The sequence below is a fragment of the Procambarus clarkii genome, chromosome 64 (assembly GCF_040958095.1).
Source record: "Procambarus clarkii isolate CNS0578487 chromosome 64, FALCON_Pclarkii_2.0, whole genome shotgun sequence".
Lineage (NCBI taxonomy): Eukaryota > Metazoa > Arthropoda > Malacostraca > Decapoda > Cambaridae > Procambarus > Procambarus clarkii.
This window is the reverse complement of record NC_091213.1, coordinates 14,140,446-14,164,947: the sequence shown is the minus strand read 5'-3', so window position 1 is coordinate 14,164,947 and position 24,502 is coordinate 14,140,446. Positions and strand designations below refer to the sequence as shown.

The following is a 24,502-nucleotide window of genomic DNA, read 5'->3' as shown; positions in this document are numbered from 1 at the left end:
CTGCTAACACTACACTGTTCTCACCCCAGTTCATCCCCCCCTCCCCCCTCCCCCTAACAGGTAGAGCCTCTGACATCAAATATCAAGTTTCCAATGCCACAGTTCACTCCAATAAAAATTGACGAGAGAGATGTTTACAGTGACGAACTATTCACATGACAATATTACAAAACACCAGCACAGCGACGCGCCTGTGCTGTATTTAATATATATATATATATATATATATATATATATATATATATATATATATATATATATATATATAGAGAGAGAGAGAGAGAGAGAGAGAGAGAGAGAGAGAGAGAGAGAGAGAGAGAGAGAGAGAGAGAGAGAGAGAGAGAGAGAGAGCATCGTTTTTCATATTTCGTTTTGATATATTCAATGAGGATGATTTTATCTTGTTATGTATAGTTTAATTAATTTATAATGTGCCCCATACCCATCCTGTGGGTAGTAGACAGTAAGGTCATAGCCACGTAATGGGTTCAGATACTGGACCTTAAATGATGTTAAGGCAGTTGACATATATTGTGAACTAGTTACGTATCAATTTGTCTATTGAAACATGAATTTGCCTATCGTGCGCCTCACACTCATTCAGTGAGTGGCAGTGGAACACTTACGATTACCTTCATGCACCACGTACAACAGGCCAACTTTGGATACTTTGCTAAGATTTCTAGAAGTACAATTTGAATACAATACCTAGATATTTTTGAACATTTATGATAATATCTCTAAATTAAAAAATTGCTTTGAACAAGTGCTAAGAAGTAAGGTCACAAAACATTAATAATCACAGCGTTTACGTTAGCCCTGGACAACATGGGTTTAGAAGAGGGCATTCTTGCCTCTCACAATTGCTAGACCACTAAGCCATGACCTTAGATGCCATGGAAGACAAGCAAAACGCTGATATTTTGTAATCATCTTGCACTAATCATCTTGTCTAATCTCTAATTTTCTTCAACGGGTTTATCTAACCAACTCTTCAGTTCCATTATATACTCAAGTGCGATAACGTAGTGGTCACTAGCTCCTAGAGGCATCTCATGCTGTTTTGTTTTTCATCTGCCTCAAGAAAACACCATGTTTAGGGGGGTAGAAATAGCCTAAGCTACTCTATCCCTTTGAGATGTATTTTTTTTATTGTCTCAATAAACATACTTGAACTTGAACTTGAACCATGTTTAGCGTTGCTGGCGGATCCTCCCTTCTTCTGTATAATGCTCCTTTTACAAGGGTTTGTCCATCATGTCAACAAGTTTTGTCCTCCATGTCTCATCACCCCCGTGGGCATCCATTTTTATCCAGTCTATTTCCCATGTGGTTAAAGTCTCCCAGTATTAGAATTTTAGCTAATGTTCCCCTTGTGGCAGTTTTTTTTACCATTTATCTTTATACAATTCTCATTGCATCTGTCGTATTCATCCCTAGACCTTATGTTTGGTGGGGGACTGTGAATCATCGCTACCACTATCTTCTAGTCTCCTTGAAGTCTTCCTCTTGATCAGAGGGAGTTGGTCAGCTCACTCTGCTAGTTTTGCTTCTTCACAGTTCCAGTGTAGCTATAGGAACAGGGCTACACCTCCTCCCTCTCTGTGTACCATATCTTTCCTTCTTATTTGATATCTTCGTGGGAAGACTATTTTTCCTATAATACTTGTCAGGTTTGTTTACGTTATCGTGATCATGTGTGGTTGTTCTTCTGAATGTGTGTGATGTATTATTGGTCGGGGGTTAGTCCAATAGATAACACATGATTGAAATAGCCCGGTTCAAGGGCTAGTAGCTCGGTTATGCAGGCACAACAAGGTGAACACACACACACATGCACGTACACGCACGCACGCACACACCCACACACACAAACCACAATACCCAATTCCTTGGATAATGGAGTTAGAACGCCCAGTCTCTTGGATCTTCTGTCTCCCTTTTTCTCACTTTGTCTCTCTTGGCCTTTATCTATCTGTCTGTCTGTCTTCCTGTCTATCTTTCTCTCACTATTACTCTCTTAATTTATTTGTTTCTTTCTCGCTTGTTTATTCTCTGATATTTATTTAACTCGACGTTTTTCATCTTCTCCCTCTCTATTTGTTTTCTATATATCTACTTCCTTCTCCCTCTCTACCTCTTTTATCCTCATTTCCTCTCAGTTTTTATATTTATCATTGAGTTTCTCCACTTTTTCCACTTTACATTTTCAACCTTTTCTGTAAATCTTGTCTCTAAAGTTATCCATATTTCGTCTCATTTAACCTTTCTCATTTCTCCTTTCCTACAACTTCTCTTTATCTCCCCTTATTTCTGTTTCTACCATTATCCATCTGTCACTACCTCCCATTTCTATCACTTTCTCTTATCTCCCTTCTTATTATCCATGCTCCCTTCCCCAACAATTGTCTATAACCCCTCCCTTCTCCACCTGTTCCCCTTCTCTACCTTTGTCTTATCCATGCCCCCATCCCCTACCTTATTTCCTCCTAACTCCAATCCTTATACCACTTACCCTTATCTCCCCTCGTGTTATCCATGCTCCCCACCCCTAACCTCCTTTCCTCCTTCCCCCCTAACACTTCTCTCTTCCCCCACCCTGCTCCTCCACTCCCTTCTCCACCCTCCCCAATAGTTTTCCTTCAGTGGCAGATATCTTTTTGTGATGCTGGCACAACAGATCCGGCTGGTGGGTGATGGATTAGCCTGCGTCAAACTGAGACGTTCTTTGACCCAAAATGGAATCACTTTGTTCCTCACGATCTGTTGGGCCTGTGTGTGTGTGTTGGTGGGGAGGCGGGTGTGTGTGTCTTGCTATGTAGCTAGCTTTTTCTTTCTGATTGGAGTTCTGTGAGTGGAATCTTGGTGAGGGGTATTAGGGTGATGCTTAGTGGGTGCTGGGAGTAGTGGTGGTGGTGGTGGTGATGATGATGGGGCTATAGTGGTCGTAGAAGTAGCGGTGATGGTGCTTGTGTTCATAGTAGTGATAGTGATGATGGTGGTGGTAGGTGTTGATGTAATCTTTGGAGATTAAAAACAGATGAAAGTAGGGTAAACAGTCTCTTATTCACATTCCATCACCTCTATTCCATGCCTCGATCCCGATGCTTCAAATGTCGAATGTTTACTCCACATGTCGAATGTACACTCCCCATTTAGACAATTCACTTCATATTTCGACCGATCATTCCACACTTTCAGTCCTAACCTTCATATTCTCTACCCTCCACGCCACATTGTCACACATCTATCTACACATCCACTCTACCTTTTTATTCTTTACTCTGTTTTCTCTTTGCCCTCATACTTCCTCTACTCCCTACTTCCTCTACTCGATACTTCATCTTGTCCACATTTCCTCTGCTTCTCACTTTATTCCATACATTTTCTACTCTGGACATCCTCTTTTTCATAATGCCTATATTCCTTACTTCCTCTACTCCATACGAGCACAATTCCTCTCATCAAAATCGTATTTTTTACCCCAGTACGAACCACAACCCATAATATACTTTAGGTCGGTTCACTAGGTTTTGTTTCTCAGGGCTCTGCTCCCTCCCCCCCTTCTTTTGTTCATCCTAGGGAAAAAAACAAAGCCTATTTTTTTTTGGAATGGATGAAATCGCTCACTTTTTTTTCTATATACATTTTTTTCCGACAGACTTTTGTAGTCTTTTTAAGTTAACGTGTGTTTGAGGGCGACTAAATCGGGACTTTTTTTTTAGTTATTTGTTTTGCTGCTTTTGAAAACAATTATTGTTTGAAAAGACCCAAAAATTGTTTTGATGATTCTTTTTTCTGTGTGGAATAATGTCATCATATATTCAGGTCATTATGAGTTAATGACATCATGAGGTCGTGACGTCACTTCAGCCTGACATCCTAACATCATGAGATCCTTAACCATAACATAAACGTCACATACCAAGACCACAGTGTAACATAATTACATGTTTAAATCATTTTATAACATGAGATGAGCGGTGAGGAAGCACAGGTGGTGGGAGAAGTGAGGTTGTGGATGTGGGCTCCAGGTGGCCTAACCAATCCTCCCACCCCCCTCCCAACCCCCAGCACGCACCGTGACCTGACTGGTAACCCAATCGCTGAGACCTCCCTTGTGAGGGGTCACCCACACCCCCTACCCCCACGAATCCAGCACCCTCCCCTTCCCTTCCCCCCACTTTACCTCGTCTGTCCCCTCATTCATTCTAATTCTTCTCTACGTCACTGTTTATAAATACACACACACACACACACACACACACACACACACACACACACACACACACACACACACACACACACACACACACACTGGCTAGGGATACCTGGTTATGTCCGGGTCTCTTCCCCCCTCTCTATTTCCTCCTCTTTCTCTTTCCCAATCTCTTTCCCAATCTCCCTCTCATCTCTATTTCCCTATCCCTCTCTTTTCCCATCTCCCCTCTCCCACTAACTTTCTGCCCTTTCCCCTCTCTCCTCCATCCATCTCCACCTGTCTTCTCCTCCTCTCTCCTTCCTTCTCTTCAAATATCCTCTTTTAACCCCTTTCTCTTTCCTTCTCTCACTATCTCTGTCTCTGTGTCTGCCTCTGTCTTGCTGTCTGTGTGTCTCTGTTTTACTGTTTGTCTTTCTGTCCCTCCACAACAGCGGACGTTGTCCCATACACACACAAGAACACACCCCTACACAACAGCGGACGTTGTCCCATACACACACAAGAACACACCCCTACACAACAGCGGACGTTGTCCCATACACACACAAGAACAAACCCCTACACAACAGCGGACGTTGTCCCATACACACACAAGAACAAACCCCTACACAACAGCGGACGTTGTCCCATACACACACAAGAACACACCCCTACACAACAGCAGACGTTGTCCCATACACACACAAGAACAAACCCCTACACAACAGCGGACGTTGGCCCATACACACACAAGAACAAACCCCTACACAACAGCGGACGTTGTCCCATACACACACAAGAACACACCCCTACACAACAGCGGACGTTGTCCCATACACACACCCCTACACAACAGCGGACGTTGGCCCATACACACACCCCTACACAACAGCGGACGTTGGCCCATACATACTGGTCACATTTACATAAAGAGAGATACAGGGCGAGACAGTTCTGCCACGCTGATTCCCTCGCCATGGGCCAAAACTTGATTTGCATAAGTCATAGCCAATGTGGACGCTGAGCGCTAGGGAAAGTTCTAAGATTTATGTCCAGTTGAGTGCAAGTTGCTGGTGGCGAGAAGTGGCATTTGTGGGAGTTGATAGGTGTGTGTCGTGATGCTGAGGGTGGTGGGAGAGGTTGATGGATAATGTCTTTATCTGTATAAGTGTAAGAAAGAAGGGTGATGGAGTAGAGAGAGAGAGAGAGAGAGAGAGAGAGAGAGAGAGAGAGAGAGAGAGAGAGAGAGAGAGAGAGAGAGAGAGAGAGAGAGAGAGAGAGAGAGAGAGAGAGAAGGAGAGGAGATGACGGTGGTAAGGTAAGTGTACAAACTCAGGAAGTGTTTCCCTCCCCCCCCCAAAAAAAAGACATAACCAAACAGAAGACGAAAAAACAGATTCAGAGAAAACCACGCGTTTCCAAAATCATAGAATCAATGTCTTCTACCTACACCTGTACAGTGACAGCTTAAATAAAAATCTATAAAAGAAAAAAAATCCAAAAAAGCCTAGGCCGCCCAGCACTCTCTCTCTCTCTCTCTCTCTCTCTCTCTCTCTCTCTCTCTCTCTCTCCCACACACTCGCCACCAAATAAAAAGCCAAGTGTCATGGATCAAAGCACAACAGCCAGCGAACGGGATACTTTTATGCAGGCTGTTGATGGCACCTGACCGGTGGGTGATTAAAGTGACCCGACTTGTTCGTCCAGGCTGTTATTTGACTGCGATATTAGGATAAAAAGATAGAAAAAAGAATAAGTGTGAATAGGAGAATATCGAAGGCTGTTGTGGAAGAGGATTACTGTTGTGTAGTAGAACTAATGTTGCGAAATCTAACTACTTTTGCGAAATACAACTACTGTTGTGGAATAGAGTGACTGTTGTAGAACAGAAATACTGTTATGGAATAGAAGTACTGTTGTGGAAAAGAACATCTATTGTGAAACGGAAATACTGCTGTAAAAATAGAATTGCTATTGAAGAATATAAACTCTGTTAAATAGAACGACTGTTGAGGAAGAAATTGTTTATTTAGGAAAAGAACGGTTGTTAAGGAATAGACATTCTATTCCTTAACAGTCGTTAAGGAATAGAATGTCTATTAACTATTAATCGTCAACAAAATGGTTTAGTTCTGGAGATTCAGGCTTTTCAGCTTCTGAAGGGTTATTAAGGCCTCCACGTTAACTTATTGACCAACCACCAACTATACTTCTTAAGCTTCACTATACTTCTTATATTTCTATACTCATTAAACGGTAAACTTCTCAGTATAAGTTTGGGTTTCGAAAGTTATAGCGTTGAACAGAATATATAAAGTTATTACCGTTGATATACCGTTGAACAGGCTGTATTACCTTGACACAGTTGAACAAATTACATGATGTTGATAGAATTGAACATATTAAACAGTAATTTCACAACTAAAATACGTTAATACATTAAGCTCTCGGTAATATGCAGTTGAGTGAACAATCATAGAATCATAGAGAGAGAGAGAGAGAGAGAGAGAGAGAGAGAGAGAGAGAGAGAGAGATGACGCAGGTAAGAGATATGGGTCATAACACAGAAGAGTTCCATCATAACACCCAAGGCCACCTGAGGATAGAAGCGTGACTCGACTCTCCAAGTGTGCCAGTCAGTCAGTCAGTCAATCAGTCAGTCAGTCAGTCAGTCAGTCAGTCTGCAGCAAGTCTGGTCAGTCTGGTCAGCAGTTTCGGGTCTCTCACGGTGCTAGGTGGTTCGTCCGGGTCTTCTACGTATATTCACTACTATGCTACACTTAAATCCTTTCATGATACACTTTAACTAGTCTAGGTGTCACTTGAGTGGCCTGGTTAGGTGGTGACCAGGTCGAAATACACCAGGTAAAGGTGACCAGGTGTATTTCGTCGGTGTATACCAACGAAATACACCAGGTAAGACATACACCTGCACCAAGACATACTCTCAGGCAACATTCACATTAATGTTTGATGACAAGTTGAAGACAAAATTCCAAATAATTTTGAACAAAAACTTAATTTTGGTGGAGTTGTCTGTATAGTCAGATAACAGACAACAGTCATAAACAGGTCGAAATCAAGTTTATAATTAGGTCGAATAAGTTAAATGTCAAATCGTTGCCAAGTTACAGATCTCTGTCAAGTTAGAGTTAAATTAGTGTCTATTCATTTGATCAGAAACAAATAAGTGTCAAACCAAGTCAATGTCAGATCAGCTAAAATTTATGTTTGTTTGACGTTACGTCAAAAGGAAAGAAATACCTGATTTGTTTCAGATTTCTGAGAGTAAGAGCGAGAGAGGGAAATGTAAAGAAAAAAGAGCGAGGGAGAGATATTAAGAGTGAAAGATGGTAGGAAATTGAGAGTGAAACTGAGAGTGAGAGGGAGATTGAGACCGAGGGAGAATCTGAAGGTAAGAGTACATAGCCAAACCAGGAAATCAGAGACTTTTGATCTCCACTGAGAATATCTGTTGTAAATTAAAACAATGATTCCTGCAAAACCCATAATTCCTTTCACGACAGACGAGATCAGGATAACAAGATAGAGAACTCTACCTACACACATTCTTCTCCGGATCACAGAAGGAAAAATGTTGAACTGTTTCTACGACTACTACCAGTAGTAGTTCAAGCAACATTAATGCTCCAGAGACGCAAGTTCGATCCCGTAGTATGGCCTCCAATATTTTTCTCATAGGTATATCACGTTTTGTGTTTACAACCGGGAATTATATCAGGCTTCGTCTGCTGAATGCACTGTGGAAGCTGTGTAGCTGACGGGGTCAGTGTTAGACCGTCTTTGTGTGTAAGTTTGTCTCTGTAGGTGTTGATGCTCTATGGTACATGTTGACTTCTGTACCTCAGGTCTGTACTACACATTACCACTCTAAAGTGATGCTCCTAATTTATCTGAGAGAGAGAGAGAGAGAGAGAGAGAGAGAGAGAGAGAGAGAGAGAGAGAGAGAGAGAGAGAGAGAGAGAGAGAGAGAGAGAGAGAGAGAGAGAAATTGTTAAAGAGATACGCATCCAATACTCACGTCGTCCTCTCTGACTCTCTTTTTCTCTCTCTCTCTCTCTCTCTCTCTCTCTCTCTCTCTCTCTCTCTCTCTCTCTCTCTCTCTCTCTCTCTCTCTCTCTCCATTTATCTCTCACTACTTAATTACCCCTTATGTAAGAGTAATTAATTACATAGCCCACAAAACTTAAAAATTAATAGCCATATGAACTCGACATCCCTCATATAAATCATTTAACATTAACTCACTCTTTTTACAAGCCATCCATTTATACGTAGCGTAAAGCCCGGGAGAGCGTAGTGGGGGAACTCAACACAACAAGACACTGATCTTACTCTTTTCTCGCTTGTTTAATCCGGGGTCGCTTCTGGAGGAGGACTGATCAGATTAAGAAAGAAGGGACGCTCACTCACACACGCGCGCTTGATTTATTGAAATTGAGCCTTGTACGACCCTCTTTTGGCCTCTTATTCTATCTTTTGATGATGTCGATCAGTACATTCTTCGGCAATGTCATTTTACATTCCCGAAGATGATATCGTCCGTTTTTCAACATTCTCTGAAAATCAGGTCGTCTGAGATTCAGCCGATTGTCAATGCAAATATTTTGCTGTTCTTCGTTAGGTTATAATTTTGCATTCGTGGTAAAATATCGATCTGCTTGAATGTTACTTTTATTTTTGCTTTCACGTCACTACAAAGTCCTTCACAACCTAACGTCAAGCAAGGTAGTCCTATACAACCTGAACTAAAGTAGACTGGACTGCTTTACATTGCTTCCCTTCTTAGCTTCTATGCTTCGAAAATTCTAACACAGTTCTACTCAGCCTCTCAAAATACTACACAGTCTTACATATAAAAATAATACCATATCAGTAAACAGGGAGCTGACAAAGACAATAATGCAATTCATAATCCTAAGCAAGAACTCACTAGTTACAATTTACAACCATCATCAGACCACTCCTAGAATGTGCAGCACTGGTAATTAAAACAAATAGAGTACAAAAAAGATGATTTCAAAAGACCTGAAAGAAGGATATAAGAATCAGAGGTGGATATAAGAATAACATATAATACTGAGGAGAAAGGAGGTACTGGACATGGACAGTCATTACAATTGATAGATAATAGGACTAGAAGACATAGGAGGAAGTTAGTATAAAAATATACCGAATAGAAACAGGAAACCACGCGTGAATGGGGCACACAAATTAGAAGTGAAGAAAGCTCCCCCTTGCAATCTCAATTTCAAGTGCAAATACAGCAATGAACAGAGCCCAAGAAGCAAACTCTCACTCCACGCAGACACTGATAGGCAAGAACTACCAGGAAACTCCAACCACCAACTCTACACATACTAACTTCCCCATTACCACAATTACTGCACAGTTTAGTTCGTCCCGGCCACAACATCTGTCTTAAGGCAATCACTGGCTGGATGGCCCTCCTGACGCGGCTGTATCAGGAGCTGTAACAAGACCTCAGGTGTCCTCATGGCTCGAGGAGGCTCTTGAACCCCTCTCATCGCTGCTCTGATCCTCTACAGCTCCCAGACGAGCTTCACTTGCTGGTGTTGGTGATTTTCGTGCAGTTTCTGATGGCGTTGTGTGATGGTATTGGGTCCTGGTGGATTGGTTTCATTTGGCTGGGATATATTGTGTGACTAATTTATTAAAGATGGATCTATTTTATTTGTGGCTGGTGTTTTTAAATGTTTATCTTGTTTCAATCTCTACTTTATTTTCACTTCTCCTTTCTGTCTGTCTCTTTGCTTCGTCTCTCTCTCTCTCTCTCTCTCTCTCTCTCGCCTGGTTATTTACTGTTCCACTGATTGCTAGAGACATTATTAACGAACCATCTCGCAGCACTTCCATATGAGCCTGTGATTTGGGCTTCAAGTTTACGAACAATTAGAAAACAAGTTCACTTCAGATTTGCAGATCAATATTCATGTTGAGAGACTCCGAGATAATGTGGTGAGTATTCCTGATGACTCAAGGGAGAAGGGACAATTAGCACGGGCGGCCCACCCCCTCACCCCCTTCCTTACATGTGGTGGCCCACTCCCATCCTAACAGAGAAGCGGCCCACTTTCATCCTTACACGGATGGAGGGCCCACCGCCATCCTCACAAAAGGCTTTCCAACCTTCCTTTCTTCCTGAGAGACCTCCATGGTGTGTCTTACACGAGGTCTTTCCTGGTGATTACATGATCAGTGAGCCTGTATTCGTAGCCCATATGGCCTCTTATCTATCACAGCCAGACTGACCCGAACTCCATCAGAAACCTGTCGAGTTTTCTCGTGTAAGTTTCGACTGTTGTTACAGTAATATTTCTTATGATTTCTAATGAGTCATAGACATGTGGTGTTTGCACTGCTCTCTAATCGCGTCAGTGGCACCCTGATTCATCATTCTATTTATTTTGTATGTCCTGCCATTTCTCTCATTCCAGTATATTGTAATTTTATTGTGAAAGTTTGAGGGACTATCTTCCAATGTTTTCCATGTGTGTATTATCATATAGCTCTATCCTCATTCTAGTTAGAACATTTTATGTGATTTTACGTGGTTCTATTCGTTTAAGTGCTTCAGTAAACGATTTCTCTATATTTTCTGGCTCTGCCATCTTGTCTTGTTTGGTAGCGGCATGAGAAGGGATTTATACTGTTCTGTCTTCCACTGTATTCAACTTTCCAACCTATTTTGGTGCTGTTAGTAAAGGATGACACGAAAGTATGACTTGTGTTCCTGTCAATGTTATTGTGAGGATGACGAAAAACAATGGTCCGAGCACTACACTACACTACTACACTACACTACACTACACTACACTACTACACTACACTACTACACTACACTACACTACACTACACTACTATACACTATACTACTACACTACACTACACTACACTACACTACACACAGAAATCACAATAGCCACAATCTCAGACCACAATGGTCCGAGTACTGTACCTTGTGGAGCTGAGATGCAAAATATTTTTTAGAAAATGTCAAATTTTCTTTCCTGCTGTGTCTGTTATTCTCTTACTATGAATTATCTGGGTTATTATTGTATGGAAACATTTATCAAATGCTTATGTAAAGTCTGGGTAATCAATGTCTGGATTTTGGTTTGCTGTTAAACCTTCCATAATTTTGTTGTAGAAATCAGTTGTGAAAGATAAGAGCTTCCTGCTCTAAAATCTTGTTGTCCTGGTTTGTATATCTCATTCATTTCAATAAACTGGCAAGTGGGCTTCTTGTCATTCACTCAGAAACCTTAATGGTGTAGTATATCCGGTCCGGGCCGGATAAACCACATTCGGACCGGACCGGAACGTCCGGTCCGTCTGTAGTTTCTTTAATAAGAAGTGGCAAAAAACTCAACCTGTGAGCAATTTAATCCAGGTTCAAGTCCTTGCCAAGGAGCATTTACCGCGAATACGTAATTGTTCACCCCTGTTCACCCATCGGTAATTGGGTAATTAGTCGTTAACCGATTGTCGGGTTGTGTTCCGGAGAAACACTTGTGGTAAGGCTTACCATGAGCTATGGGATGGAAAAATCTTCAGCCCTGCTAACAGCAGCCACAAATATTTTAATACCAAGCCACCATCGATATTATAAGCAATCGATGGTGAAGTGGTAACAGTACTGGATATCTAGTGGGGGTGACCCTTGCCCGCCCAGGTTCGAATCCTCGAGAGAATCTAAGACCTTCTAGTCAATCTAAGAGCTTAGGACCATTAAAACTTTGTCTGTGTGCTTCTGTGTCAACTTGTTTATTCCTTTGTACACATGTGTGTGTTCCTATGTACAGCTGTGAGTAAATATGTACACCTAGGTCATAAGGGATCTCAAAAGGGTCTTTTGGGGTCCAGAATTCGTACGTTTGAGGTTCAGAAAGAGCCTTGAGGGAACTAGAAAGAGCCAAGAGAAGGTCAGAAAGGGCTAAGGGAAGATAGTCTCAAAAGGGTCGGAAACAGTAACCAGGGAAAAACGTACAAGATAGAACACTGTATCCATTTGCCTCATTTCCTTCCAGTGACTGCTGAGCTGGAGGATGGAGGGGGGGGTGGTGGTGGTAGTGAGGGGAAGATAGGGAAAGTGAAGAGGGGGGGGAGGGAGGAAAGGAAGAGAGGAGGAGGAATGAGGGAGGAAGGAGTGGGGGATCCGAAGGGGGAAGTGTAAAAGGAGGGGAAGGAGGAAATGTGGAGGAATTGTGCAAAATTCTATAATGAAATATGATAAGAGAGATAGAAAGAGGATTATATGGAATAGCAAGAGAAAATGCAAAGGAAAAAGAGGAGAAAATATGAAGGAAAGAATAGGAGAAGACAGACTAAGGAAGAAGAGAACGATAAGATGAATGATGTGGAAGGGGAGAAGAAGGAGGAAAGCAAATGTACAAGAAAGACATTCTTCCCTCTGTCACACTGACATTCTTCCCTCTGTCACACTGGCATTCTTCCCTCTGTCACACTGACATTCTTCCCTCTGTCACACTGACATTCTTCCCTGTCACACTGACATTCTTCCCTCTGTCACACTGACATTCTTCCCTGTCACACTGACATTCTCCTATCAGCTAGGTCGAGGTCGACAAGAGCTCGGCCTGACAGACACCAGCGGGTCGAGGCCGAGGCCTGACAGACACCAGCGGGTCGAGGCCGAGGCCTGACAGACACCAGCGGGTCGAGGCCGAGGCCTGACAGACACCAGCGGGTCGAGGCCGAGGCCTGACAGACACCAGACACCAGACACCAGACAGACACCATAATTATTACAAAATAATTATGTAATGAATGTTGTGGCCAACAGAAGCATTGAAGGTCGAGAGAAGTCCCTCTATGTCTCCCTCGATTCTCCTCTCACCCCTTTCTCCTTCACCCCTTCTTCCTCACCCCTTTCTTCATCATACCTTCTCTCGTACCCTCCCTTTCCCATCTGTCTCTTCCCTACCTCGCTCTTTCCCCCTCTCATCCCTACCTCTTCCCCGCCTGCCCCTCACCACTATCTGTATGTGTAATATCTATCTAGCTCTATCTATCCTTTCTTTATTCTTACTTCTTTACTTCCTCTCATGTTCCCCAATTTTGTTTTATTTATGCTTTATTAGTTCGGCAGAGAAATTTGATTTTATTTTTCACGAAAGTTTAACATTGAATTTGATATTATTCTTATTTTTTCTTATTATTGATATTATTCTTATTATTCTTATTTTTGCTGATTTTTGTTTAAAAATACCTTCTACGGCTAACATTCACCAAGTGACACCCTGTTATTCTTGGGACTTCTGTGATCTTATAAGTTAAATAACTAATTAATATCTACGTTGATTAAAAAAAAGATGGGGAGGGTTATTTTGCTTCATATTAGACACACAATATATCAAAATTTTTCTTCCTAGGTTGTAGGTGCTACTTTTAAAATACCTTATGCCTAAAAAAAAATATAGAAAACTGCTATTATTCTCCTTAAACTATGGTATTGTGGCCGGGAAAACTATATTTGGAAATTCACTCCACCAGATTTCATCTTCCAAAACCGGTTGACGTTCTTGGGTTACTTCAGTTGTCATCAAGTTTTTGCAAGACATTTGGCTCATTATAAATTGCTTGAGTGTTTGCTTGTTGCTTTCTTGTGGAGATTAGTCACCTGAAGGAGCAGTTGCTGCCGGACCTTGGTGACGTGAAGTGCCAGAGAGAGAGGGAGGGGGAGAGGAGAGAGAGAGAGAGAGAGAGAGAGAGAGAGAGAGAGAGAGGGAGAGAGAGAGGGAGAGAGAGAGGGGGAGAGAGAGAGAGAGAGAGAGAGAGAGAGAGAGAGAGAGAGAGAGAGAGAGAGAGAGAGAGAGAGAGAGAGAGAGAGAGAGAGAGAGAGAGAGAGGGAGAGAGAGAGAGAGAGAGAGAGAGAGAGAGAGAGAGAGAGAGAGAGAGAGAGAGAGAGAGAGAGAGAGAGAGAGAGAGAGGGAGAGAGAGAGGGAGAGGGAGAGAGAGAGAGAGAGAGAGAGAGAGAGAGAGAGAGAGAGAGAGAGAGAGAGAGAGAGAGAGAGAGAGAGAGAGAGAGAGAGGGAGAGAGAGAGGGAGAGAGAGGGGTATGCAGAGGACAGAGAGAATGGAGGAAGGTTATGGAGAGGGGATTAGAAGGAGTGAGATGTGGAGGGGGGACAGGAAAATAAGATAATGCCAAGAGGTACAGAGCGAGGAAGAGGTGGAAAAGGGGAATGAGAATTGGGAAGGCAAGAAGGAAGAATACTTAGAAGGGGAGAAAAGGTGAGAAGTGGAGGGAACAGAAGAATTGAAAATGGTTGAAAAACGAAAAAGCTGGAAGGCATAACAAAAAACAAAAACGGAGATAAGAGAAAGAGAAAAATGAGGAAAGAATGACAATGTAGCGAGCAGTGAAAGAAAAAAAAATGGAGGGAATAAGGTGCATATAATGAGACACAGACAGACACACACTCAAGCAGACGCAGACACGAGGGTTAACAAGACTAGAAGTAGTCCACTGGGACCATAGAACACGGCCATACGTCACCAGGGGACTAGAGTCATGCTCCAGAAAGAACTGATTTATGCTCCGCAGAATAAAGTGAAGCTCTGCCGGGGGAAAATAAGATGGATTACACACAGGAAATCATTCATGGGAAATTTCCCGACACTATTATAATACTGACTGTATCTTTCTCTCTGTTTCTTTGTCTGTCTATCTGTCTCTTTGTAACTCTGTAGCTCTCTCTGTAGCTCCATATCTCTCTCTCTTCCTCTCTTTCCTTTCCTCTTTCTCCATCTCTTCCCCTCTCTCTCTCCCTTACTCAGCTAACTGGGCGTCGTAATATCTTCTTTTCTATCGCCCTTTTCTAGTGCACCAACTCTGTTTCATTTATTTACTCTGTCCTCAGTTAATTAACCCTTTCCTTGTTTCTCTTAGTCAGCATTTTCCTCACTCTTCTTGCTTCTTCTTTGTCCAGTCCTTCGTTTGACTTCCTCTCACCCTGAATTCTACCCTTCTAGTTAGTTACTTTCCTTCTTACCCCACTCCTTCCCTTCTTATGTCCCTCCCTTCTACCCCCCCTTCCTCCGGCACCTCCTTCTCTCTGTCCCTTCCTTCGGAAACGGGAATGTGCCTTTTTGTTTCCCCATTTATTTTCTTGGTAAGAGAAGAAAGTTTTGATTTTTTTTATGAGGGAGAGTGATGGAAAAGGGGAGGCTGGCAGACCAGTGTGTGAGGGGTCAGCGAGAGATGGAACAGAACGGAACAGCAGAGGAATTCGTAACATCTTAATGCAGTTCATTAAGGTCATTGTAGTTCAATCATTAATTAAGTTAATTATCTTGATGGATAGCTTAGCGTTTAGTAATCTGCAGGCACCAGTTCTCGGCACATTGGTCTAAATAGCATAAAGCAATTTAAGTGTGTAAATACATCATTATACACACTATACAGACCAGAGCATATACATATAACTGTATACTTTTATATATAATCCAATATATTTGTTTACAACTTGGCCTTTGGGATATAACGCTGTGCAATCCATATATCCGTATGTATGTTTGTTCTTATACTTATAGCTTGTGTGTATAGCTTTGTATTTTGAGTATACCATTATGTTTATATTCATATCATGAGTTATTCCCTCGTTCCTCGACCTGCATCTTTACATTTCTCATTGTTGGTTGAAGGGGGTAGCTGGCGGTGGAGGGCGTGGCTGGTGGTGTCAGGGGTGGTTTGTGGTAGCAGGTGGTTGATAATGATTGCAGTGGTGGTTGGTGGTGGCAGGATATGGCTGCTGGTAGTAAGGGGTGGCAGGTGATGACAGGTACCATCTTAACACCATGCATTTAAAGGTTTGCCATTCCCAAATTAAATCTGATACTGAATCTTGATAATCTCTTCCTTGCAGGATCGGAGGAGACGCTGCCCCAGTTCCTGGAGCCCATACCCAACAAGACGGTGGTAGTGGGCAGGAATGTCATCCTGCCCTGCTCCGTCGATAACCTCAAGGGCTTCAAGGTAGGACGCCTCGCTTAAACTGACATTTGATATAATCTACATCAGCTGATGTTTCTCTTCAGTAAGGGATTTTAGAGATTAGAGGCAGGTCATATTATAGATAGAGAGATAGAAGTGCAGGCGATGAGTCACAATAACGTGGCTAAAGTATGTTGACCAGACCACACACTAGAAGGTGAAGGGACGACGACGTTTCGGTCCGTCCTGAACCATTCTCAAGTCGAGATAGAAGTGTACCATATCTGCATGAATGTAGAAGGACGCTTCGCCTCGGAGAAGAGAATAGATGACATTCGAGGAAACCATTTTGATCATCGGGCATGCATCTGAGGAAGAGCAGTACTACCACAGGCAAATGGCCATTATTGGGTCGCCATATGGCACTCCAGGTCTGGCCCGATAAATATAAATGACAGAGACTATGTAGACACGATAATTGATTCTCTATGGATGTGACAGGTTGGAGCCAATAGCTCAGGGTGAAGCGAGGTCCATCAGGTACAAATTGTCTAGTATTTCCTTCCCTCTCTCTCTCATTTATTTTTCCTGATTTTCTATTTTTACGCCTTTTTTAATGTTTCTCAGTTTTTGGGTTTGTCGATTTGTTCTTTTGTTATTCTACGTCACTCAATGGTGAGAGTGACGTAGAAAAATACGTCACTCTGCCTTTATTCTTATTTCTTCTTTATTCTTAATACTTTATTCTTAAAGGCAGAATATTCTGCCTTTATGTCTATCTCTATTTAGTGTCAGCACACACACACACAATCACACACACACACACACACACACACACACACACACACACACACACACACACACACACACACACACACACACACACACACGGCCTCGTGGCCGAGTGGACAGCGCTCTGGGGTCGAAGTCTTAGGGCTCGAATTCAGTTTCCAGTAAAGGCAGAAACAAGTAAGCAGAGTTTCTTTCATCTGATGCCCCTGTTAACCTAACAGTAAATGGGTACCTGTGTGTTAGACAACTGCTACGGGCTGCATATTGTGTGTATAATATATAGAGAGTGAAAACGAGTGCTGTAAACTTATGCGGATTAATCATAATAAATTAATACAAATAATACTAATAATAAAGCAAGATTATGATTAATAATTAGTTTTATAACATAATAAGACATTACACAATAAATTACCTAATTAGCATGTAACATAGTAAAATAGGTACCTGGGTGTTAGTCAGCTGTCACGGGCTGCTTCCTGGGGGTGGAGGCCTGGTCGAGGACCGGGCCGCGGGGACACTAAAAAGCCCCGAAATCATCTCAAGATAACCTCAAGATAACATAATAACCAATACAAGATTTATAATATATTATAACAAGAACTAATTTATTACTTAACATAACTGAAGGAAAACTCAAAAGCGAAGATTTAGTTGTTCTCTGTGAACGGACGCCATTAAACTATGAACCACAACGAACAGTGAACAATCAATGGTGAACTTTGAACAAGGATTGCTTTGCTAAGACTTACCTGAAGAGAACATTCTTAATTGTTTTCGGGGCTCTAGTCATTATGGGTTAAGAAGCTTAATCTGGGTCATAGTAATCTTCCTAATGCTTTCGATTGTTGGTGGGGAGGGAGAGGAAGAGGGAGTTAGGAAGGCTGGGAAGGAATGGAGGAGGAGAGAGGCAGTGAGAAGGGGGGAGATAGTGAGGAGAGGGTGATAGGGAGGAGGTAGGGAAGAGGTCTAGATTGGGAGGAAGAGGTAGGAAAGAAGAAGAGGGAGAGATGAGGGAGGGATGTAAGGAAGATTTAGGAAAGGTTACATAGTTTGTGTCAAGAGATAGCGATGTGAGATAAAAAATTCCCCATCTCGCGCGAGGGTTAGTCATAGACTACAGGTGATCAGTAGTCTGCACTGGCAAGATTTGTGTGCATTATGAGAATATCCTCAAGAACACGAGAGTGAATCAAATATAGTTTCAAAACTCGAGGTACCTCATACCGGCAGATCTGAAAGGTGTGGACATTCTGGTGTGTGAGATCATGACATGATGATCATGCTCTCAGAGTATGCACATGACACAGTTCACGCTCACAAAAGTATGCACATAAAGTGTTCATAATTGGGAAGATTAGTCACCTGAAGCCACCTACCACAGATGACCTGCCACGTTTGTGCTGCTCATATACATGGGCATCGGATTTAAACTAATCATATATTATATTGCTAATTCTTTCCGGTGTTTGAAAGAATGATTCTTCTTCTTTTAGATCTGAATGTTTAGGGTAATATTGTCTTAACAACATAGATAGGAAATACCTAGGACTAGTTCAGCTTCATCCTTATTACACGCTAATTTAAAAGTTATGTCTGTGTCACCCTGATGAGTTATATTTGTGTGAGATGGAATCCTCACAAAAGTTATTTCAAACCCTTTATTTTGAGCTGCGAGCAGGTTATTAATAATTACTCTTATGAGGTTCTTACTGTCGTTAAAGCAGAAGATAATGAATGACACACATTATTTTGGAGGTATAACTTCTAACATGTTATGCAACATGACCAGCCAGCTAGAAGAATTTTTTTATGAACACCTTTAAGTACATGTGCGTTTGTGCAGCTGCCCTAGACTATATGAAAGGGAGTACAGAGTGTGAGTCAAGAACTAGCTACGTGATGCAAAAATCCCCATTACACAAGATAGTTACAAGCCCCAGTGAAATAAGTCTACGGACCTACCATTACGAATTTCACTAACTCATTACACTTGAGGTCTTTTTAAAACCAGATTTGACCAATTATTTAGAGAAAACGCTATTTGAAATAAGTTTCACTAGGACCTCACTCCAAAACATGAGTATCACAAATCAAGTTCCATTTCAACTTGGCAAGTTGTCTCGGGTTAGTGAAGAAACGCGATACATTTCTGGAAACAGCTTTCGTCACATCTTGTACGAATAGATTTTTCTTTAGCAAGGCGGGTACTGTTTGCGGTAGCTGTGCGGGTATACTTTGTCGTAGCTACGTGGGTACACTTTGCAGCAGCTTCAAGCGGGTATGCTTTATAGGAGCCAAGCAGGTACACTTTGCTCTGTAATTAACCGGGTATTTTTTGCAGTACTTATGTAGTAATTTGCTGTTGCTAAGCTATATATAATATATATATATATATATATATATATATATATATATATATATATATATATATATATATATATATATATATATACTTCTACCAGTATACATATTTTTCCTTAATTTTGGAATTTTGATGTTAAATGTCCGATTTCCTATCTGTCTCTTGCTATCTCTCTCGCTATCTCTCAACGTCAAGTACTTTGTCTCCTTATCTGATAATTCGTTAGGTTTCTCTCTCAATTTATCTCCAGAAAGTTACCTATATCCCGTGATTGCGTTCCAAGGCTCTAATCCCGCTTGGATAATTCGGTCTCCAGACTTTGTTAAATTCTGTTTCCGATCTTTGATTTTTTTGGCTTTTGAACTGTAATTATTCGGTCGCTAGACTTTGCTTGGTTCTAAGACTTTGATTACACGGTCTACTGATTGATTATTTGGTTCCGAGACTTTGATCATTCGGCCCTCGAACTATTAAAACGTGAAAAAAAGGATTGTCGTTAATTAGAAAATTGTTATTTATCTCTTACTATCCATTATTATTTTCGAGTTCCATCTCCCAGATAATTTAACAGTCGTTCGTGTATCCACTGTAGTTCCCTTTTATACCTATTACAATGACAACTTAATTCTTGGAATAATTTCTCAATAATATGTATTCCTTCGAGTAATTCCCTTCTTAAAACTGACTTTTCATGATCACATCAGCTTCTTGTCTCTGCTTTAATACGTTCATCGGACTTAAGTCAAAGTTCTTCTGACGCATTACACCGTTTAAAACTGTTCTTCACATGCACTATTGACTCACAGTCCTCGCTAAACCAAGTTTCATATGCAGTGTAGACACAATTCGAACACTCCCTAGATACAGTACGAACACCCTGTCTTTCCCTAAGATATTTTCCCCGGCCCCAAACGCCCAAAGGGCCGCGGCAGGAGCCGGTAATGAGGACACACGCTAAAACAGCAAGCTCTAACGTCTGTAATTCCCACTGTAATCTTGTACTTAATTCCTCCTCCGTGGAGCGTCATTTAGGAGTAAAAAAAAAAGTTATCGTTATTGCCATTAAACCTACAGTGAGAGGATGAAGACGCGGCTCGTTGTGAGTGTAATGAAAACGCTGAAGTTGGAGATTGGAAGAAAGATTTTGATTTAGAGTCGGAACCTTTAATCGTAACAATTTATACAATTCATTACAATACTGGCTGAGTAGGATATATATATATATATATATATATATGTATATATATATATATATATATATATATATATATATATATATATATATATATATATATATATATATATATATATATATAACTGAAAACTCACACCCCAGAAGTGACTCGAACCCATACTCCCAGGAGCAACGCAACTGGTATGTACAAGACGCCTTAATCCACTTGACCATCACGACCGGACAATTTCATTTCTTCATTTTGTCCGGTCGTGATGGTCAAGTGGATTAAGGCGTCTTGTACATACCAGTTGCGTTGCTCCTGGGAGTATGGGTTCGAGTCACTTCTGGGGTGTGAGTTTTCAGTTACATATTGTCCTGGGGACCATTCAGGCTTGTTCGCATATATATATATATATATATATATATATATATATATATATATATATATATATATATATATATATATATATATATATATATATATATGGAGAAGTGGAGAGGACTAACAGATATGGACAACGGGAGAAGGCTTAAATAAATGGACAACGGGAGGAGACTAATAAATATGTACAACGGGGGGAGGAAAACAGATATGGACAACACAACAGAACGTGTGAATTGCAAATGTTCGAGCGAGCTGGAGTCAGAAGATGCTAATTAAAGAACAGTGGGCAGGAGTTAACTTGGTGTTCGCTGTTTATTGTGTATTTGCGTTGCTTATGCTCGACCCGGATCCTCAAGAGATTCCCAGCCCCCCTCCAGGGATTCCCAGCCCCTTCAGGGATTCCCAGCCCCCTCCAGGGATTTCTAGCCCCCCCTTCAGGGATTCCTAGCCCCCCTCCAGGGATTCCCTGCCCCTTCAGGGATTCCCAGCCCCCTCCAGGGATTTCTAGCCCCCCCTCCAGGGATTCCCAGCTCCCCTCCAGGGATTCCCAGCCCCCTCCAGGGATTCCCAGCCCCCTCCAGGGATTCCCAGCCCCCCTCCAGGGATTCCCAGCCCTCTCCATGGATTCCCAGCCCCCCTGCAGGGATTCCCAGCCCCTCTAGGGTTTCTCAGCCCCCCTCCAGGGATTCCCTGCCCCCTTCAGGGATTCCCAGCCCCCTCCAGTGATTCCCAGCCCCCCTCCAGGGATTCCCAGCCCCCCTCCAGGGATTCCCAGCCCCCCTCTAGGGATTCCCAGCCCCCTCCAGGGATTCCCAGCCCCCCTCCAGGGATTCCCAGCCCTCTCCAGGGATTTCCAGCCCCCCTCTACGGATTCCCAGCCTCCTCTAGGGTTTCCCAGCCCCCCTCCAGGGATTCCCAGCCCCCTCCAGATATTCTCAGCCTTCTCCAGGGATTCTCAGCTCCTTTCAGATACTTCTATGCCCATGCAGAAATTTCCAAGCCCCTCAAAAAGTTCTCAGGGCAGTCTGAAAATTTCCAGGCCCCTACTGGGATTCTTAGACCCCACCAGAGATTCCCAGGCAGCTTACGAATACCTTCCCAATCTTGCTTATTTAGCTTCTTCAGGTGCTCAAATCTTTTCTAGGAGATCCCTAAAACTCTGATAGAAGAACCCCTCAAGACGTCTTTTTGAAGATCTCAGGAGCTCTTCTAGATCTCAAAACCTCTTCGTCTAATAAAACCGCCATATTCGTCACTCGATTAGTACCTTCCAGGATGCGATTCTATCCCCTATGATTTGTTTCTTCCTCCAGGTGGCCTGGATCTTCGTGGAGACGCAGACGATCCTCACCATCCATCACACCATCATCACCAAGAACCCACGCTTCTCCCTGGCCAGGAACGACCACAAGCACTGGTACCTGGAGATCTCTGACGTGAGGCCAAGTGATCGAGGCATGTACATGTGTCAGGTCAACTCCGACCCTATGATGAGCCAAGTCGGATTTTTGGACGTACAAGGTGAGTACATGATGTATTATCTTTTCTCAAATGAGTGTCAAACGTATATATATATATATTTCGATGAGTACATTGCTGAAATATGAATTGTAAGTGAGTAGGATAAATACCATTGATGACTAGGGTGCTAAACTGAGGTTTCTTGATGAGCAAGACTAGAACTAAAGAATGACTATGGTGACAAAATTAGTTCTTCAAATAAGTAGGAGTGGAACAATTTTTTTAAATTCCCGGATAAAACATTTTAATAGGATTAGGGCCAGCATCATAGATTTTGAAAGAGCTGGGTGAGAACCATAGATATTTATATCAATCAGCGTGAAAACTAGTAACTTTCTATCGATCAGATTTGGAATCAGATATTTCATAATCAGAGAGAAAACCAAAGAACTTTTCCTATGGATTTGAGTGATAATCACATGTTTTGTGTTGATCAGGTCGATAATATTATGTACTCTGATGTTCACAGTAGAAACGATTATTTTGATCGATCAAAAAAACAGATGTGTATTTTATTAATCATGTAAGGATAAGATTTTCATCTTATCTAATTGTATCTTATTTTTACTTTACAGCAAAACCAAGAGATTTATAATGAAACAAAATTAATAATATTTATAACGAAACAAAACATTTGAGATTTACAATGATACAAAACTATTAGAATTTATAAACAAAAGATATTAAGATTGATAGACAAAGATATTAAGATTTATAATGAAACAGAACTACTGAAATGAGCAACTAAGCGAAGCTATTGAGTTTAGAAAGCTTGTCCTTGCACAGAGAGAGAGAGAGAGAGAGAGAGAGAGAGAGAGAGAGAGAGAGAGAGAGAGAGAGAGAGAGAGAGAGAGCAGGTCAATGTGTATTAAGGTAAACAAGTGAGTAGTTTGATGTTTAGGGCGGTCATTACTGAGATGATTAACATAGCCGTTAACTACTGCCCGGTCTAAAGACCCATTACCATTCAGGGAACGTCCTTCTGAATGATTCCTCGCTTTTCTTGCTTTCCCTACGTGTATGTTGTCCGCTAGCTGCTAGTTGCTTCTGTTACTTCTTGTTTTTGGTTTCATATATATATATATATATATATATATATATATATATATATATATATATATATATATATATATATATATATATATATGTATATATATATATATATATATATATACATATTATATATATATATATATATATATATATATATATATATATATATATATATATATATATATATATATATATATATATATATATATATATACAACCCCTATAGACTAAAGTACAATTCTCACACAATAGCACACAACCCTAATACAGTAACATATAAACCCAATATAGTAGAATTCAACCCAAATACAATACCTCTAATATAGAAGAGTTCATCCACAAATCACATGTGCTTGAGAATACAATCCTCAATTCAATAGAATACAACTTTGATGTAGTAGAAAACATACTCAATGCAGTAGAGTTCAACCCTGATCCAGTTTAGTACAACCCCGGTACAGTAGAGTAGAACCCTGATAGGGGATAGAGTTCAATTCAATACACACACAAATCCCAATGACATGATATATCAAATGAAGAAATCCACAAGGGTCGTGATGAAAGAGATCCTCGTGAAGCCAGTAGCACTCCAAGTTGCAATTCTTTTGACCATGTTGTGGTACAGTTGACTAAGGGGCGTCATGGAACACTCAACGCATAGGTTCGAACCCTCATCATGGCCCCTTGTAAATTTGGTCAGTTCAATTCTAATAAAGTAGCATACAACCCCAGTATTGTTGAGTACAACCCCAGTATTGTTGAGTACAACCCCAGTATTGTTGAGTACAACCCCACTGGAGTAGAGTACAACACCGATACAGTATAATATAATCGTTATACAGTAGAATACAGCTACATACAACGCTAGTATAGTCGAATATTACCCTGATATAGCAGAGTAATATCCCAATACACTGAAACCCAACCTCGATACAATAGAGTTCTACCCCAGTACAGTAGAATACAACCAATGATTCAGAGGAGTGCAACCCTATTACAGTGCTATA

General features: G+C 41.4%; 2 protein-coding genes across 4 annotated transcripts in view; one reads left to right on the top strand and one right to left on the bottom strand.

Annotated features, from left to right (window-relative positions):
• LOC123769016 (carbohydrate sulfotransferase 3-like) overlaps positions 1-24,502 on the bottom strand; it is a 243,026-nt gene that overhangs the window by 155,968 nt on the left and 62,556 nt on the right. The window lies entirely within an intron of this gene.
• The window catches only part of LOC123769078 (lachesin), a 216,021-nt gene that overhangs the window by 160,874 nt on the left and 30,645 nt on the right, over positions 1-24,502 (top strand). For all 3 annotated transcript variants that reach the window (XM_069309198.1, XM_069309200.1, XM_069309199.1), the window contains exons 3-4: positions 16,135-16,244; positions 22,235-22,442. In XM_069309198.1, the coding sequence (XP_069165299.1) occupies positions 16,135-16,244; positions 22,235-22,442 (318 nt within the window). The remainder of the gene's footprint in view (positions 1-16,134; positions 16,245-22,234; positions 22,443-24,502) is intronic.